Source organism: Lipophrys pholis (genome assembly GCF_963383615.2).
Source record: "Lipophrys pholis genome assembly, chromosome: 12".
Classification (NCBI taxonomy): Eukaryota; Metazoa; Chordata; class Actinopteri; order Blenniiformes; family Blenniidae; genus Lipophrys; species Lipophrys pholis.
The window spans coordinates 23,628,483-23,646,810 of NC_137641.1; the positions used below are offsets into that span (position 1 = coordinate 23,628,483).

General features: G+C 40.2%; 1 protein-coding gene across 1 annotated transcript in view; it reads right to left on the reverse strand.

The window, feature by feature from the left end:
* astn2 (astrotactin 2) overlaps positions 1-18,328 on the reverse strand; it is a 271,116-nt gene that overhangs the window by 206,827 nt on the left and 45,961 nt on the right. Inside the window, exon 2 of the mRNA XM_080476263.1 lies at positions 14,344-14,531. Within this exon, the coding sequence (XP_080332389.1) occupies positions 14,344-14,531 (188 nt within the window). The remainder of the gene's footprint in view (positions 1-14,343; positions 14,532-18,328) is intronic.

Sequence of the window (18,328 nt, forward strand, 5' to 3'; positions counted from 1 at the left end):
CCCAAATGCAGTGCATGCTCAGAGCGGGGCATGCATCCGCCATTGTAAAAACATGCACAAGCATGGTGTGTTCAAATGTGGTTTACGTTGGAAGAAATACAACCGAGAGACTTTAGAGTTTGTTTGATTTTTTCGATGATTGACTCTAATTAAAATACTCATTTTCACTGCCACTTCTTTAAAATATTAACAACACTAATTTCCCAAGAAAGCTTTCCGCCGTGGTTAAATTTCACACGTTTGCAACAAATATCCCATAATTTATGCTACCGTAATAAAGCTAAGTGATGAATGTAAATTTGCGGAATATGAGAACTGAAGTCATGAAGAAAATAAATGATAAAACACCATGTGTCCTAATCTCATCAACGTCACCTCCCCAACAGTATATAATGAGACTAATTGCTGTAGTTAGGAATAATTAACACAGCAGTGAAGCAGGTCATTCATTGATTTGATGGACAAGTGGGCAAGGTGTTTTTTTTGGGGTTTTTTCCCTTTTCTTTTTATCCGACAAGGCAGAGTTTCAGAAGGAGAAAGCGAAAACCGACTCGTACCTGAACCTACAGGGCAGTACGGATGCCTGGACAAACACAATAAATAACCCCGCCGTCAGGAAATTAATCATAGATGGCATTAAATTATATATGATCTCCTGACACTCGCTTCTTTGTTCTAGCCCTTCCATGGACATACAAGGTAAAACAGTTTCGGGTGAGAGGACAAACAGTCTTTCAAAAGGACCGCTTTGACTTCCAGCTCCAAGCGAAGGATCCATGCCCAAAATAAGGACAGCAAGCGCCTACACCTGCAACGAGGCACATTTGTGTCCCAATGGAAGGGAGGGTCACCTTAATGTGAGTGCATGTTGCAAACAGGGAGGAACATTAACTGCTGTTTTCATGTGAACTACTTATATCAGCAAAAGCATGCGGCGTCTGTTACTACACTCCCATTTAAAACTCAACTCCTCAGCTCTTCCCAAACTCCAATCTGAGTCGACAAAGTTCCAGCAGATTTGGAGGCGAGCGGAAAAAAAAGCGTTGGTGTCAAATGAGTTCACGCAGGTCGACTTTCAGAAGACCTCAATTACCAGAAAGAGCTGTAGAGGACAATGGGGAACCCTTAAAACCAATAAATAAGCCACTTGGAAATAGGGGCAAGAAATCCTACAATGGAGGGAGCTCAAGGCCATTCCCTGTGGCAGCATTCACCGGGATAGTGTGAACCTGGGAACGAGTACGCTGCACTTGTCTTGGCAGACCGCAGCTGCAGGATAGCCAAGGATGTTTCCGATGGGTACATCTCCATCACGCCAAAGTTTCACATTTGGCGAATGTCAATATGCAACATGTGCCCCCAGTCCGCTGCTTACAACTCATACGTTATTAGCAAATCTCTCATTGCGCAAAGAGGTTAAGACTTGGTGATTGTCTGACATCATGAGCAAGGCACAGAGCCAGATGGCTTGTCGTTAGCAGAGTGAAGTGAGTTAGCTCTTTGCTGGCAGTCACTGGAGAGGGAACTGTGTTTCAGTCATTATTCAACTCAGAAAAATAAAAAATTAAAAAGCCCCTTATGCTCACGAGAGAAAAAAAATTACATAAAACAACAAGGGAACAAAGCTGATTCTGAGTTGGAAACAGTCCATTTGAATTTAAAATAATAAACGTTATTTCTAAGCATGGGCACTAATTTAAAGTGGCTCTTCTCCAAATTAAGTTTGGATTTTTAGAAAGAAGAGCACCTTCAGGCAGAGACTCGTCCCTCCCGAAAGCACCACGGAGCGCCAATGGAAGTCATTCCTGCCTCTGGCCATCACACTTTATCAGGCCTAAATCTGAGTGTCACACACTCGATTGAGGCTGATAATTGTTCAAAGGAAGACGTTTTTTTTTTTTCCATTGTCTGGATTCATTATTTTTAATTCATCTTTTTAGCTCCTTTATCACACATAATCTCCCTTCTGGGATTAAAAAGCATTCTGATTCTGAGTTCACTTGTCAAACGTACTCGCGCTGGTCTCTGCAGTATCCTCTTGCTGCAATCATAACCTTTGATGGTCAGTTTCCTCGTAGGACTATTTACTTTATTGACCATTTCGCTCTTATTTTACTTTTACTGCACATATGACATTGTTGAGAGACAAAGTCGCAACGGCACATCTACCGCTGCAATCCAGTCTGACTTCAGACTCCAGGGAAGAAATCCAGTGAGATAACAGAAACAAAGGCTTTGAGAGCGGCAATCTTGTTTTCACCGTGTGAGCAGTTTGACTAAAGGTATATCAACATTTTAAGCATCAGGCAGGTGGTAAACAACAGGTTTTGTCCACTCCAGATCTACAGTTTGCAACTTCAGATTACACGGGGGAAAAAAGCTTGTATTAATATCTGAATAACCTGTAAAGGTATTATGTTAAATTATGCATTTTTTTTCTGCAACTGTAGTCATTCACTGTTGATTTTTATTTCAAACAAGTAGACCGAAAAAAGTGTTTAAGGGGTTTAAATAGCCATCTACACAAATACTAGTCCACATTACAGTACTGTTAAAAAGAAAAGACACATAGTAGTGATGCATACTTTAATATTGCTGAATCCAAAGCACATTTGGTGTCTCAAATTTTTACTGCTTACTTCAACACAACTTGATATTCAAGAGTAACATTCCTCTTATTTGAATACGTTGACAATTCCAGTTCTCACATTGATTAACTTTTATATTCAATTAGATCTAAATGTGACTAAACAATGTGTCTATAAAGCTGTGAAAGACGTCACCGGCAGAGTTATCACCACAGATGCGTGGAGAGGGACGCATGAATGCAACTTTGCATTCATTTATAAAAAAAAAAGAAAAAGGCCTGACGTAGAAAGAAAGAAAAAAAAAAACGCCTTTACATCCACAAATGAAAAAAGAGGCATGGAAATGATTACAAAGTATTCATTAGTGCTTCTACACTGGCTTTTTTAGATCTATAAGCTGGAAATGAGGCAAATGAGCCGACTGAACGAGGGGCTTCATCTTTGTCGGCGAAGTGTGAGCGTTAAGTGAAACACACTGAGCTGTGATGATGTGAAGAAGTTTTATTAATGGCACGGAACAATTAGCTTCCGCAGTAAATCACCATTCTATATACTCCTTTCCGTTAATCTATATATTGTTTTTTAACCCTTCAAGCTTCGTGTCACTTTCATAAGCCGTTGGCCACCAACAACTTTAATTGCCACCATTTTTGCATTCATGGCGCAATAGCATGCTTGTGTGAAAATTACAGCAACCCAAAAGGTGACTGAAACAATTAAACCTTCGAGCAATTAAATTGTAAGTTGCTTGGACTTTAATGCGATAATTGAAAGTGTCCTTACCCACAGCAGCACTGCGGTCGGCTGTGCCCGGGCATGGTGAAAATTAATTTCTGCAGCTCCCGATTTCACAGGAGCCAGGATTGCCTCAAATGCCTTTATGACCCGCCACACCGATGGTCATATATTACTAGTGACTGCCTAATTATGAGAAAGCCATTTCCACCAAGTAGGGTGCACTGTATCCTCATGTATATCTATCAGGACTGACATAAGAATAGCAGCTTTACATACACATTGGGGGGAGGGGGATTTTACCAAATGTTCAAGATGAAAATGAACAAAAAATATTTTCTTTGTAAAATCTGGGATTTATTTGGTTGATTATTGATGTAACGTCTCAAGGACAAAGAAAACATGTCCACCACCCACTCTGTTGCGTGTGCTGCAGACACCAGGATTCCTTGGAATAGATGATTATGTTCTGTAACGTGTCATATGAATGGCTCTGAACTGCCAGCCTTTATTGCATCTCATTTTGGTAAAATACTACCTGTCCTCCCAGTGAACTCAAACATGCCATTTCTTTGAAAAATCCTCCACAGTGTGGCACACAATATGACTGATTGCTGTTTCCGCTGAAGTTCATATTCAAATTTCCCCTGCATAATATCATTTTGAGCATTGATAACCATGAAATACAATTATTTCTCACTGGTAATTCTCTCCCCCCCACCCCCCCAAAAAACAAAATAAAAGCTTTACGTTGCATCACGGTTTGTGCATCACAAATGGTTTCCGGTGTATAGGTTGCATTGAGTTTGGAAAATTGCTTTTCCGCCGTGATCTGTCTTGGTCGTGAGGTGGGAGCTTTGTTTAAGAACTGCCTTCCTCACTTCTTCCAGGTATGATTGAACCAAAGGTGTTACTTCGCTCCGCGGGCAAACTGTCGGGTGTTAGATGTTAATAATTCTATGAATCGCATTAAGTCTTCTCATGCCTTTTCTTCCTACAGAGTTATGAATGGTTGCGCCGAAAAGATTTAAATTCTATCAATCATTTGCCTCCAAATGCGTTAACAGATTTATTACTGTGCAGATGTGCGTGCAGAAGGGAGAGCGCTGGTCTGATATTTCCTACCACTGCTTCTAATGTTCTCATAGTCACACAACTACTCGATTCTCCTTCATCACCGAGACGGAAACCGCAGTAAGACAGTGACAGGCCCACAACAAAGTGCTGAATGGATTGCAATGCAGCTGATATACAGAATACCCTTTCAGTGATTTACAATTGCAGTTTGGCTCCTGCTAGAATATTCTTCAAAGGTACAAATAAAAAGAGCTGAGCAAAGACTAAATGCAGTAGGACAAAGAGCCAACCATAACAAACAAAGCTCTTGCAGGTCTACGGTCGATCCGTCTGATGACAATAGCAAATCAAACACTTTTCCACCAAAGCCAAGGTTTTGCAAGTGAGCAATATATGTCTGAATGCACAAGTACTGCAAAATGCGCGCAATAATGTGATTACATGTATCGGATTGCGTTGCAAAGGACTCATTACTCAGTGAAAGACGACTGCACTGGCTAAAGTTTGCATGTCCTGGGGAATTTCCTACTTTCAAACTTCCCAGCATGGCACGTAGAAAAAGTTAACTGCGAAAACATTTGAGGAGAAAAACGTGATTGACAAAAATATAAATTGTGTTATTGATTTGATACAACAAAATGAATATCCATAATGCCTACAAATTAGATGCACTTATGCTGTTCAGACACAAACTAAGGCTTTAAAAGACATCATGCAGTTCTTTGTCAGGTTGCAGAAAATATAATGAAAAATAACAGCTCATAATTATCCTGAAAATACCTGAAAGAAAAAAATGAAAAAATGAAAAAAATAAACACCCCTCACTTGCAGGAAAACTTTAACAAGATGTTTTCACATCCGATTAATTGAATATAAGTTGCAGACCAGTTGCAGGTCAAGTTACCGTGTGTCATTGCACAATTTCTCTGGGCTAGGCAAGTAACTCTCTGGAGTGATTGCTTGTTGCCAGGCAACAGGTCAGAGAGACAGAGACTGACCCCCCCCCCCCCCCCAACCTACGAAAAGGAAAAATTATCATTATATCAATACTGTTATCGAAAGATTAAATCATTAATTAGAGTGCCGTGAAGGTGCTTTCAGTCAATTAGTAACTGTCTCTAGCCTGTGTGGTTAAGTAACCCAGCTGCTGGCTCTGCCTTTATAATTAATAGATTCCTTCATGTTTCAATCATTCCCTCACCGACACATTCATACTACTCCCAAACGTCACCCAATCAACCTCATTGTCCCGTCATGGACAAAAGGGCCACAGACCTTACGGAGGCGAATGTTATAAAAGATAACCGTTTTCATATCTCCTTTCATTACTGTCCAGCACTCAGAGCCATACACGAGGACAACTTTAACACTTGTTGTAAAACCTGACCTCAGTTTTGAGGCTGTATGGTTTGGACTGATGTTACGGAGTGGACTGAATGCAGCTCTGACTTTGTTAAGGTGGTCCTTGAAATCTTTATGGGCAACATTGTCACTACTTATCAGGCTCCCGAGGTGTATTCTGCAGCAACCTGTATAACGAATCTGCTTCTGAAACTAAATAGATCATCTCCTTTTCATGTAATATTTATTGTTTGCGCTTGCGCTGATTATGTTTGCTATAAGTAACATTTTCAGTAAGGTAGCCAGTGATAATTGGAAATAAACTTAAATTTATCAATGCAGGGATTGTAGGGATTGTGCATTTTTTCATTATTTCCTGCAAATCTGTCTTTCATAGTGCGGGAAATTGGAGGGTATTCTCTCTGTTGATAAAGAATTTTATCTGTGTTTTGCGGAATGTGATTCTGAGGAGGAAGATTTTCCTCTGAGGAGAGACCAGAGTTACGCGATGCACCTGAACGCATCACTCAGGGCTGTCAGCTCCTGCAGTTAGACCGGACCACATAAAGCAGCACATGATGGCTACAATAGCGGGACGAGGTCAGGGAGACAGACATGTCACTGTTCGGGTAAATTTTTGGAAAAGCAGAGCGGCTTAAAACGGCGCAGAAACAGGCGGATGTAGAATCGGATGCTCATTTCAGAGCCTGGCCTTCCCCAAGAACAGTTTGAATTTAACAGAGGTGTTATCAAGTGGATGGAGATGACTAAGAGGAGAGGGAGGACAGAGAAAAAATAGTGCATGGAGAATCACAGTAATGTATATAGTTCATAGAATGCAGAGAAAAGAAAAAAGAAACATTTTGACCATGTCAACACTATGTGTTAATATAATATATTGCATAACGTGTGAAGTTCACAAACATGTTGTTGCTTTAATTTCTGCGTTGATAGCTGGACAGAAGTGAAGCCGAATGTATGAATACCCGCCATTTTGGAGAATGAAATTCAAGCACTGCAATGTATGTTTTTTCCCTACCTCAAAAATGTGAGTAAATGTTGGTTCACATGTTCAGGATGGATTTAAAAAAAAATTTAATAAAAAATGAATTCAGCAATGTCAATAATGTTCCTTTGAAACCAAGCAAAGCAATTTCTTGTTATTGCCATAAGGTTTTATAATTATTCTTTTAAAAAATATGATACGTCCTTGTCCCCGGCACTCCACATTTGATGGATTATCCCAGAAGTCTGTATCTTTTATGACCAAATGTGTCATTTCTGCAGACTTCGCTTGGAGCCACAACACATTTAACACCCACAATAAATAGGACAAATTGTATTAAATATATTGAACAAATACAACAATGGCGCTCTATGTTTTGTATGTTACATTGCATTTATTAGGTTCAATAGTGACAACTAAGACAAACTGACTTTCAATTCTCATTTCATTTCAGTTGGTTACTTTCACAGTTTAACTCCTTAGCGCTTTGAAGATCTTTTGTGGGATGTGATGCATATTTTAGTTAATGAACTTCTTTATTTAGAATTCACATTTTTCACCCAAAGTGCAAAACAGGATCATCAAAATGATCTTAGCCAAGATCATTGGTACCATATGTTGTCATAAATCACAATTTCAAAGCATCGCCATCTAATCATTGCCATATATTTTACTGCGTTCGTAATCAGTCAGAAAATGTCAGTGACAGTAGTCAAATGGGAACATATATTATAAGAGCAGGGCTGAATCACATCTGTTAATACAATTGGGGCTCATTTAGTCATTAAATTATGCTCATCACAAATGCCGTGATGATTGAAATTGTTGTGACTTCTTTATTTTTAGCACACGCAGCTTGAATTAACATATTTTCTCCATCATTTTCAGTGAAATCAGAGTGGTTGTGAATCATTACCAGCATGCCATAATCATGAGGCACACTCATTACTATAATAAATAAAGCAATGGAAAAGATCCTGCAAACCATTACCTGCATGAAAGGAATATAAACTTCAAAAATATCTGATGGGTGTCTAATTTTATTGCCTGAGTTTGGAGTAAAAATAAAGAAAGGGAAAATGGAAGTGACCTTTATGTTGCTGATCCTGCTGTAAGCCTATGAAAAGAAAAGGTTAAGGATGAGGTTAATTTATGTGTGATAAAGAAATTCCTCTTTGGCGAGTGAATAACTCTTTTAAAAGGAGCGGGTTCTTCACGCATTGTGAAAACTGATGTTTCGCGAGCGTACGATCAAACTAAAAAGTGTGTTTGTGCTCAAGGAGAACGTTCATCCTCCATTCAGAGAGGTCTCAAAACGCATTGCTCCGACTCAGGGTTTCTCGGCTGCACGATACACAATACACAAAAACTCTAACTTTGCAAGAAAATGTAATGACCGATGGTCAAGTATTACAAAAGTATTATGGAAAACATGATAACCTGATCACTCTGTCAGTCAACAGTCATTTCACTTGTGCTGAAATGAATACCTGCCTGTTGTCTGCTGCTGTCATTTGATGGAGGGAGACCGTGCAAGGAAAAGCAGACAGAGTCGGAAAAATGATGCTCGAGTGAGTGAGAAACTGACAGCTCAATGCCAGAAGAATAGAGCGCTCACACTTCAGTCTGGCCCAGAACTGACAGCATCAGACATAATGACGTTCACTCATAGAGCCAGGAGACACCTTACAGCCACGGGGCCGAACCAGCACACCGTCTGTCCCTCACTGACCGCACCGAGATGCTCCAATTCTCCTTCCTCCTTCACATTTTATACCCGGTATCAATTTATTTTTTTTTTTATGGAGATGTCAATCCGCGAGGTGACAACATCCTGTAAACACAATTATACAGTTGACACATACTTGTTAAAGTGACGATACTTTTGCACACGCACAATAGTCATATTTGTGTCAAGACCGCTTATGGAGCACATCGGACCCGATCAAATTACAAAGTGCTTTGCAGTTTTTGCCTCGACGTTGCCATTTCTTATGTTCCGCATGCTGAGATTCAGATCTTCAGGGAGCACCGCTTTCACTTATACTGACGCAGACTCAAAACTAGACTACATACAACCTGCAATAACATAGAATATGTCTTTGTCTAAATAATTGAATTTCTTTTTGTCCCGAAACCGTAGTTTCCGCAAAACTTTCTTCACTTTGGGGGGGTGTCCGTTTACACAACACCAGTGTTCGGATCCACTTTTTTATACCGGGTGGAACTTTTCTTTCATGGGACTCACTCCTGATAGCATCCAATTTATCCATTTATAGTGTATTGCTCTGTACGCACACGTCTGTAGTTTCATTACAAAAGCAGTCAGCAGCGCCCTCCCTTGGCCTGGCATACTAACTACATCATTGTCAGCGTAAAAGCAACACTTTTCTTTTTTAACAGATTAGGTGTTGTCACATGAAACGTTTTCATGTAAACAGGGCCTCAGTGGCTCATTAGATTTCTGGAATAGTATTGAAATGACCAACTCATTTTGGCTTGAGGGGAGAATGGAGGGGGGGGTTCATCGTCCCACACTTCGAAAACCATAGCTAGAACCTTTTTTTTTTTTTTTATCATATGATATTTTTTATCATATTTATCTGGGATATTGTACAGTTTTCCATTCATTTCCTTCAAATATAACTACCACCTTCCTAGCTCAAACTCTAACCCTTGTGTAAATCATGGAAAAATGTCTTTATGAATGAATTTATTAATTGTTTTTTGTCAGCGGTCATCATATTGTTAGGTCGTAATAACAGTCATGGATAAAACGTGTGTACACACACACACACACACACACACACACACACACACACACACACACACACACACACACACACACACACACACACACACACACACACACACACACACACACACACACACACACACACACACACACACACACACAGTATACATAGCAGAGCTACACAATGTAGCCAGAAACACAATTGCAACAAATGCTAATGTGGCCCTGTAATGGCTGGATGTGTCAACAGGCAGCAGTTCGCTGACAACTTTGTCATGGCGTCGTAAAGCACTTGTCAGTGAGGCAAAACAAATTAGTAGAAAGATTTATTTCTTACCATAAAGCAAACATAGTATATTACAGGGCCACTTTTGTTTGCCACAAATCAAACAGTCAAAATACCAGAACAACGGGGCTCGTATGCTGGGTGTCCGGGTCAAATCGGATCTTGGACCTCTCCCAGCACCCACTGAGCAACAGATGACAGGTAGGAAACACGCTGAATTAGTCACCATTTGGGCTTACACGGAGCACCATGTTCACACTCATCAATGGACAATTTGAAGCTCCCAGTCTGCCTAAGCATGTCTGGACTACCATCAAGAGAATCAGTTCCAGGGAAAGACTCCAAAGCAGTGATATAGAATATATTACAATCAAAAAAATATATGTTTGAATAAATCCTAACTACTAGTTATAGCCGAACATAAAACCTCTAGTAAAACCTGACAACAACAGAGAGAATGCATTTGTTTTATTTTTATTTTTTTGTTTTTTTTTCTTCTTTTTTAGCTCTTTTGTACATGAAATTCTGTTGGAATGATCCATAGCTTCACATGAAGAATTTAGAAGCCAAACATCAAATTCATTATCAGGCGAAGCAATTAGTAGATTAAAAAAAGCAACACATCTCATGGAACTCAGTCAATATCAAAGTGAACGTCAGCAAATGAATGTTGAAACACAGCGCATTAATGGAGTATCGACTGTGTTTGTTAAATTGTATGTGAAGCTCACCACCTATAGTGCTCATGCTATGTACAAGTAAGGTGCAGATGTTAAAAGCACAAATAAATATGAACTCATTTCAAGCAGTAAACAAACAAAAAAAATCGCAGAAGGTGTGGCCACCAATATTTTTTTTCATGCCGAAAAGGTTATTGACGGCAATTCGAAAGCTTGCACTGCTCTCTGGATTTAGGCTGTGGCGGTTGATTCTGTCACATGTAATCCCAGAGAAACTCAACGATGCGTGATCAGGGCTCTGTGGGTCAGTCATATCTGTTGCAGGATTCTTTGTTCTTTTTTCACCATTGATTTTTCGTTTTTGTGATTTGATTTAGTTTTACTGTGTGCACTTAGCGCTAGAGTTAAGAACTACTGCAGTCAACGCAGGGGCTTGACACTCAAACACCGCCGCGGAGAGGGCAAATTACTGAAATGACAAGCAGAAAGACCCTAAAGTTGTGAGTTTTGGAAGTATGTCAGAATAGATATCACTATACAGAGTGGGTGGGGTTAGGGTTTGGATCCTTGGGGGATGACAACAATGGGCTGAGAGAAGGGTGGAGTAGGAAAAACGCTTTCCCCCATTAATGTGAAAAGAAATCCAGAAAAAAATAAATGAATCGGGCCTAAGCAACCATTTAAACTTCCTGAACTAATGTCCTGTTTAGAGGACAAGTGAAAACGCATCGTTTTTGCATTTTTGTTTCAGAAATGTTTGCATTGACAGCGACAGCAGAAATGCTGAAAACGGTGTGAAGAGCATGCCACACTAAAATGTGGAGCTGTTGGTTGCTTTTGTAATGCGCAGTAGCAGCGTTTCAGAAAGGTTTTCCCTCTTATCCACGGAAACGGAGGGTTTTCAAAAAGGTTCCACCTTGGGAGCAGTTTTCAAAAAGTTGCATTTTCAGTGGCTCAGAGCACCATTGTCGTGTAAACAGATACCCAAAACACAACAAATGTTTTCTGTTTTCGCTTGAAAAAGTATAAATGAGTCATTATTTTATTAAATCACATTTTTATGATGAGATGATGATGAGATTTATTAGATTCACTTGATATTATGAATAAAAATAGGAGAAGACTATACATAAGGACTTTAAATAAAAATTATTCATTAGCAGGTAGAGGAGATTGCTTTTTATCAATCTTAAGAGCCATTTATATTATGAAGTGACGTGTAAAAGATGAGAAAACCTGATATTCAACTACCCATCTTGAAGAACTGCGTGGGCACAATGTGGTTTAACCTCTGTGTGGCCGGCCTCATTCTCCTGGACTTTGACAAGCGCTCCGTTAGCAAATGAAAATGGAAGCCACAAACGCTCAATAATGACCTTTTACAAAAAGAAAGTCCGTCTGCATCAACACCGCGAGTTTTGATAATAGCCATTTTTATTGAAGACATTTTGACACGTCTGAGTGCAAAAAGGACAAGTGGAGATAATTAAAGTAATTACTGTGGAATTCCATTAAAGTGTTTTGATTTTGTGATCCAGGTGGCGTGCATGCGGGCGGACGTTCACACACACATTGCCACTGCTTGAATAGGACAGAATCGCTGTTAATATTATCACATCTGTGATTTTCTTTTTACTATGAAAGAAAAAAAATAATAAAGCTGCAGTGAAATAGGCGACATAAATAAACTTTTTTTGTCAGAATGTATGTTGTCAAAACTTAGCTGATGCCGATGTTTAGAAAGTGTCATTGCTTAACTTTTATACTGTTGATGTTATTAATTATCATATTCATTCATAACAATGTTAAACAGTCAAGGGATAAAAAAAACAAAAACGTTGACTTCATATAGAAAAATTCCATGTTGTCAAGACCGAGATCTCTGGTCGCAGTCAGTTTTACACTGAAAGTGATAATGAAATGACAAACTCGCTCATATTCATCCGGGGATGTTTTATTCATGTTTGTGTCAATTCTTGTGGCATAGCCATGACACTGTTATGGCAGCAGTGTGCACACCCCTTCGACTAAACTGTCACCAAAAGTGTGTAGAGGAAGAGCGAGAAGGGGGTGGCGTTGTGAGAGGATTTGAGGGAGAAGACAGATTGAGGATAGAGTGAGCGGGATTGCATATAGACACAGAGAGGGGAAGAAAGAGCGGGAGAGAACGCAAGGAGAGGTGAAGCTAAAGAAAGTCGACGACAGAATGGGTGTGAAACACAAAAACTTGACATCTAAAAAGCTGCGAATGCGTGGCTATAAAGTGACGATGGCAGAGCCTGGCAGAGCAGGACAGAGCTGTAAAAACAGTCAGGAGCATTTAACAAAAAGAGATAAAGCACTTAACGTTCATAAAGGTGAGATGAAGTTACCCAATAATTTTTTTTTAAAAGGCAAGCAGAGAGAGGGAGGATGGTCAATTAAAGCCGAGAGGGTGGTCAAGAGGTCGACGTGAACAATAAAACCTTGATGGAGGAGAATATGTTGTTGCAGCAGAATAAAATGCAGCAGAGGACTTGTAAGTATGTAGGAGGTGAATTACTGGGTGTGTTATGTTATTAAAAAAAGGACACTCGGTGGACTCATTAGCTCTGCGATGTCTGATATTCAACTGGGTTGCAGTATAGCTAAAAACACAACCGCGGTCTGAAACCCAAGTGATATGCACACCGCACGCAAAAACACAGACTTCTATACCTTCAAAGATCCCGGCGAAAAGGCTGGCCGAGAAGGAAGCTCGCCTCATTTGATTAGTGCCTCGCAAACATTTCCGATCCACCTGCTAACGGCTGGTAATTGCACACTTCAAAACAGCAACACTCCTTCCAGATGCTGTCAGAGTAGGAGAGCTGCATCGCTGCTTAAGCCGCGAGACACCATTTTGGTATATTCCCTCTGATGTGCTGAGCTATAGCTTTGCTTTTGCCAAGTTAGTCTGACATTTGAAGATCTTAACCTTCATGTCCATGCCAGACATGTTCTCCACAGAGCAATTTCCCGCTCCATCCATTGCAGCAGCACCATCAACGCTTCTCCTACAAAAGCTATAATAGCAGTAGGAGGAAACACACCATTAAAGCACAACCTCATGTTGCAAGCGGATAAGTTACTATATAGTGGGGCTGTGTTCAAAATAGGTTGACTATGCATCTTGCATGTGAGTTTCTGTGAGATAAGTTGACCCATAATAAACAGATTCTATAGATCTGATGGTTAGGACACCTCTTTTGCAATGACGTTCATTCATTTTGATATAATTACTGTGATCAGTGAATATTCAAGCTCCATCTTTGTGCATTTTTACTTACTTCTTTGCAACATTTGGCAAAAGAGAATCCAAAATGGAAATCTATCATAGCCAATCAACTGTGTTGCACCATTATTTATAAAATGACCTCCACTGTTGGAGTATAAACCACTGAACAGAAGTTGTAGAGAAGGGAAGGGCGCCGTTTCTCTCCTTTTTTCCTGAGTAACACTGTTAAATCAAGAGAAGCATATTTACTAAAAGCGCAAACTGGATCACATCTATTGGGTTCATTATTGCATTAGCTGTTAGTAATGACTATGTATTCCCCAGATCGGTGGGGGGGGGGGGGGGGGGGGGTACCAATGAGCATCAGCAGAAATAAAATCTGGAGTTCAGGTGGAGGCCTTTGCCCATCATGAGTTTTCAGCTTAAAATTTGAGTAGACCTTTTGATAAGAAGAAATTAGTGGAGAATAAAATCATGATTCATGTGACTGGAAAACACATTTACAGACTCCTAAGAGACTGTGGACGACCTGACAGTAAAACGAAGTCATGAATGCATGAATACGAATAGAGACGTCGCCATGCCTGACATGCAGGCTTATACACATTTTGCAACTTACCATCACTGAGATGTGGAGCAGATGCATGTGTTCATGCAGGACATGAGCCGGCTCCCGGGCTGTAGGTTGGGTCGCTTGTGGCAGAAGCTCAGACTCCGTGATGGACACGTGGAAGTACAGCGTGCCATTTTCCAGCCACTGCTGCTTCCAGTGCACCTGAGAGATATCTTCTCCCGTGCCTGACATTTCTGAAGAAAACAAAGAAGAAGAAAAGACGGAAAAGAAATTTGTGAGATTCACATTTAATAGATGAGAAATAGCAGCGCTGTGGCTTAGACCGCCAATTAAAGAAGATGTCTTCCTAACATTATGATGTGAACACTTCTGAGAAGAAATGTGGACACAAAGTGAAAACAAAAAAAGAAAAAAAAATTGACTGGTAGAAATCATACGAGGTGAGGCATTAGTATTCTGGTGCGGCACTCTGTTTTTGCGCACATCAATAGTCTGCTGCAACAACTTTGAACTCTTAGATAACTGGATGGACTTCTTTGATTGTATCAATTCTATTAGTTGCACAGCTGGTTTGGTTAAAAAAAAAAAAAAAAAAAAGACTGTTAAGCCATTGCATTCATTGGTTTTGCAGTTTTTATGATAACAACTTATTTACTAAAGCTATCAGTCAGTAAATTGTCAAGACGCAAAAAGAATAAGTGGCAAGGATTACAATATTTTAGCCATTAGGATCACAACAGCACTTCAATTACAGGCAAAATGAGCCACAGATGGAGGGAAGTTTATCCCTGCTAATATCCCTTTGTTTACTTATCCTGGCAAGAAAGACAGACAAAATCTCCGCAAATGGGAAGACAATTAAGCTATTAAGCTAGAATAAATGTATATGTCAAGAGCAGAAGTAGAGAAACTGTCTCATCAGTCAATGTCTCCTTCTTATCTGCATAAATCTCCTTCCCAATATGAAATGATCAGCTCTAGGCCACACTAGCATTAAGTACCCAAGATCAAAGAAGAGCTTGAAGCATGTAAAAGCAAAGAGCCGGGATAAAAAAGTGCAAGCGGGGGGGAAAAAAGAAAAAAAAAGAAAAGAAAAGCGTACCCAATTGTATTTTACGGGCCAATCCAAACAGGAGATGGAAAAGAGCAGGAGGATCACCAGTTTATCTCGATATGGATCATGGCACAAGAATCTAATGCTATCAAGTGGGAGTGGTTGTTCAGTAGAGGAGTACTAAGGAGCCTCAGGGAGCCTGAGATTGCTGAGCGTGATACTGTATTTGTCATGTGGCCGGGTGACAAGGGCATAGACATCTGCTGACATCTTCTATCAGCGGCAGGTAGCAAATGACAAATGGCTTTCGGTGCAGCTGGTTATTAACCTGCTGACTCTGGGTCAGAGGACGTGGGCGACAGGGGAGGGTTACATGAGCTGTGCGCGGTGGTGCCACAGACTTGCAGGCACATGCGTGGAGTGCACGGAACAGACATCTTGTCAGGGAATGACAGAATTGGTAACGATACAGCTCATATTAACTTATAACATTCACTTGAATTTGACCTGAAGAGGATAGTTCTGTTATTCACTTCACAACCGAAGACCGTGACAATGATCTCCAGGTATTGCTGAATGTGCCTCATCGACTCAGCAGATTTATGCAGAGTCCCCATGCTGACTGTGCGCGGGGATCTGTCTTCTCTGGTCTGTCCCGCTGCACCTAGTCTCGTCTTGGATGACAATCAGCCCTTAAATCTACGGCTGACCTGCTCATTTTTTTGATTTCAACTTCCCCGAGACAAAAAGTTTGTTGTTGTATACTTGTTTTTTTTGTGGATGGCGCTTGTTATTGGGATTGTTATTTTTGCACCCATTTTCAGTTTCTCTTATATAATTTAAGTTGATGTCCTTTTTTTGGTATTGTTCTTGCCATTTGTTTGACATCATTCTCTTGCCCTCCAGCGTGTTGATGTTCTCAAACTTTGAAATAAACACTGGGACAAAACCAATAGTATATGGTCAATGTATTAGATTTGCCTTGACCTCACAGGTACAAACACTATCCTCGAGTTCCTCAAGCTTGTTGAATTTTCTTGCAGAATAATGTCCCTGAATAGTAACAAAACAGCATCAAATCCTTTTTTTTTATTCACCCCTGATTACTTAGTTGAGAAAATCAAATTCTACATCATTTCATCCAACATAGGGTTGCTTGAAGCTGATCCCAGATAACTCTAGGTGAAGGAGAGGTCGCCAGTTCATTGCAGGACAAATGCAGAGAGACAGATAATCACACACACACACAAATCCACAACCAAGGGAAACCAGAAACCAGGGAGTAAGGCCATGCATGCACAAGGAGAAGATGCAAACTGTGCTCAGACGCTCAGTCTAAAAAAAAACTCATAATATTCAAACTGTGAGTCAATACGCCACTACGCAGTCCTAAATGTACCAATTATCATAAAACTTTCCCTCTTTGAATGTACGATAGAAATGTTCCCAGACTTACTGTAGACCTGTGAAAGGCTCTATACTTCTGCTGACTACAGCTTATGATAAAATTTTGTAGGGTGTGAATTTTTTTTTAAAAATGCCATAACTGCTGGCAATCCGCCTCTTTATGTATAATCTCTTTGTTGAATACCTTCTGCTCGACCTTTCACCTTGACATGAGATAAAGCCTCGCCTGCTGGGCCAACAGTGGTGTGCTTCCCAGCTATCCGTCGTGAATGCAGCGCGTCGCGCTGCTGCCGAATTTGCTGTGAAACTTTGCTTACACGCCTTGCACCTTTCAGACAGATTTAAATAACTCATATTAGTCGCAACAATGACACTTACGCTTGATCCAAATTAAAAGTGATTTTTCTGTGAGGAAGCAAATAGAAAAACTTGCAGCAATAGCTGCAATCACACGCGGGAGGGATGGACAGTAATAGAGTTTCTAAGGATGTTAGGTACCTTTGTGTGTTTGTTATGTAGATGAGGAAGCTCGGTAAGCAGTCTATTTTAAGACAAAAGAATGTGTGTGTGTGTGTGCGCGCGTGCATGCGTGCGTGTGTGTGTGTGTGTGTGTGTAGAGCCTATGTGTGCGTCCTTGTCTTTTGTGCTGTGAGGCTTGTCATTGGGCAGTAAGCCAGACGTTAGTGGGATATAGGTGGAAAGCCTCAAGGTCTACTTGTAATTAATTAGGAGGAACATTATTAATGTGTATACTGTCGACGTGAGACTGACGTTTGTGCAAAAGTGTCAGCAATACTCCCGGACCAAAATCCAAGGGCAACGCAAAGAAATGCCATAAGGAACTTTTCGTGGAGAGGAAAACCAAAAAATGTCTGCTGTGATCACAACGAGGTTTGGATCCTTACTTGGTAAAATGATTTGCCAAACAAGCTTGGGTTGTGTTTGGGGGTTATCAGCAGTGTTGCCATGATGTTTGAACAGAGCCACATTAAAACAATCTTTCATGGCAGTTTATTCAAAACTGCCTGTATGACAAAAAGAAAACAACTGTGAAAACAGGTTTGATTATCCATTAATTTAAATATATGTACTTATCTATTGGCATTGTTTAGCTCATTAACTACAAAGACAGCAGTCTGTACATTATTGATGACTTTCTTTCTTTTTTTTAAGTGGGAAGCAATTTTCCAGTACATAGGTTTACAATCCCATTTCTGCATTGTCCACATTGGAAGCTACTGAAAAATAGTAGTAAATATTGATTTTTTTTTTCTTTCCTATGGTTATTGGCATGTAATTAAAGTAGTATAATTTCCACTAATAATCAGTTTCAAGAATGCATCCTCAGGGATACATTCACAAAGTACTGATGTTGTGGATTTTTCCGCTCCGTAATGGTATCACAATGAAACACAGCAACCGATAATCAGACACACGTGGGTCTTAATTATAGCAACAACTTTCTTCCTGGAGGGTGGCAGAGAGGTGGATTTATGACCAGAGGGTTTTAATCCCATTGCCGACAAGTCACTTCTGTGGGGCCCTGAGTAATTTTCTAAACTCTGAATG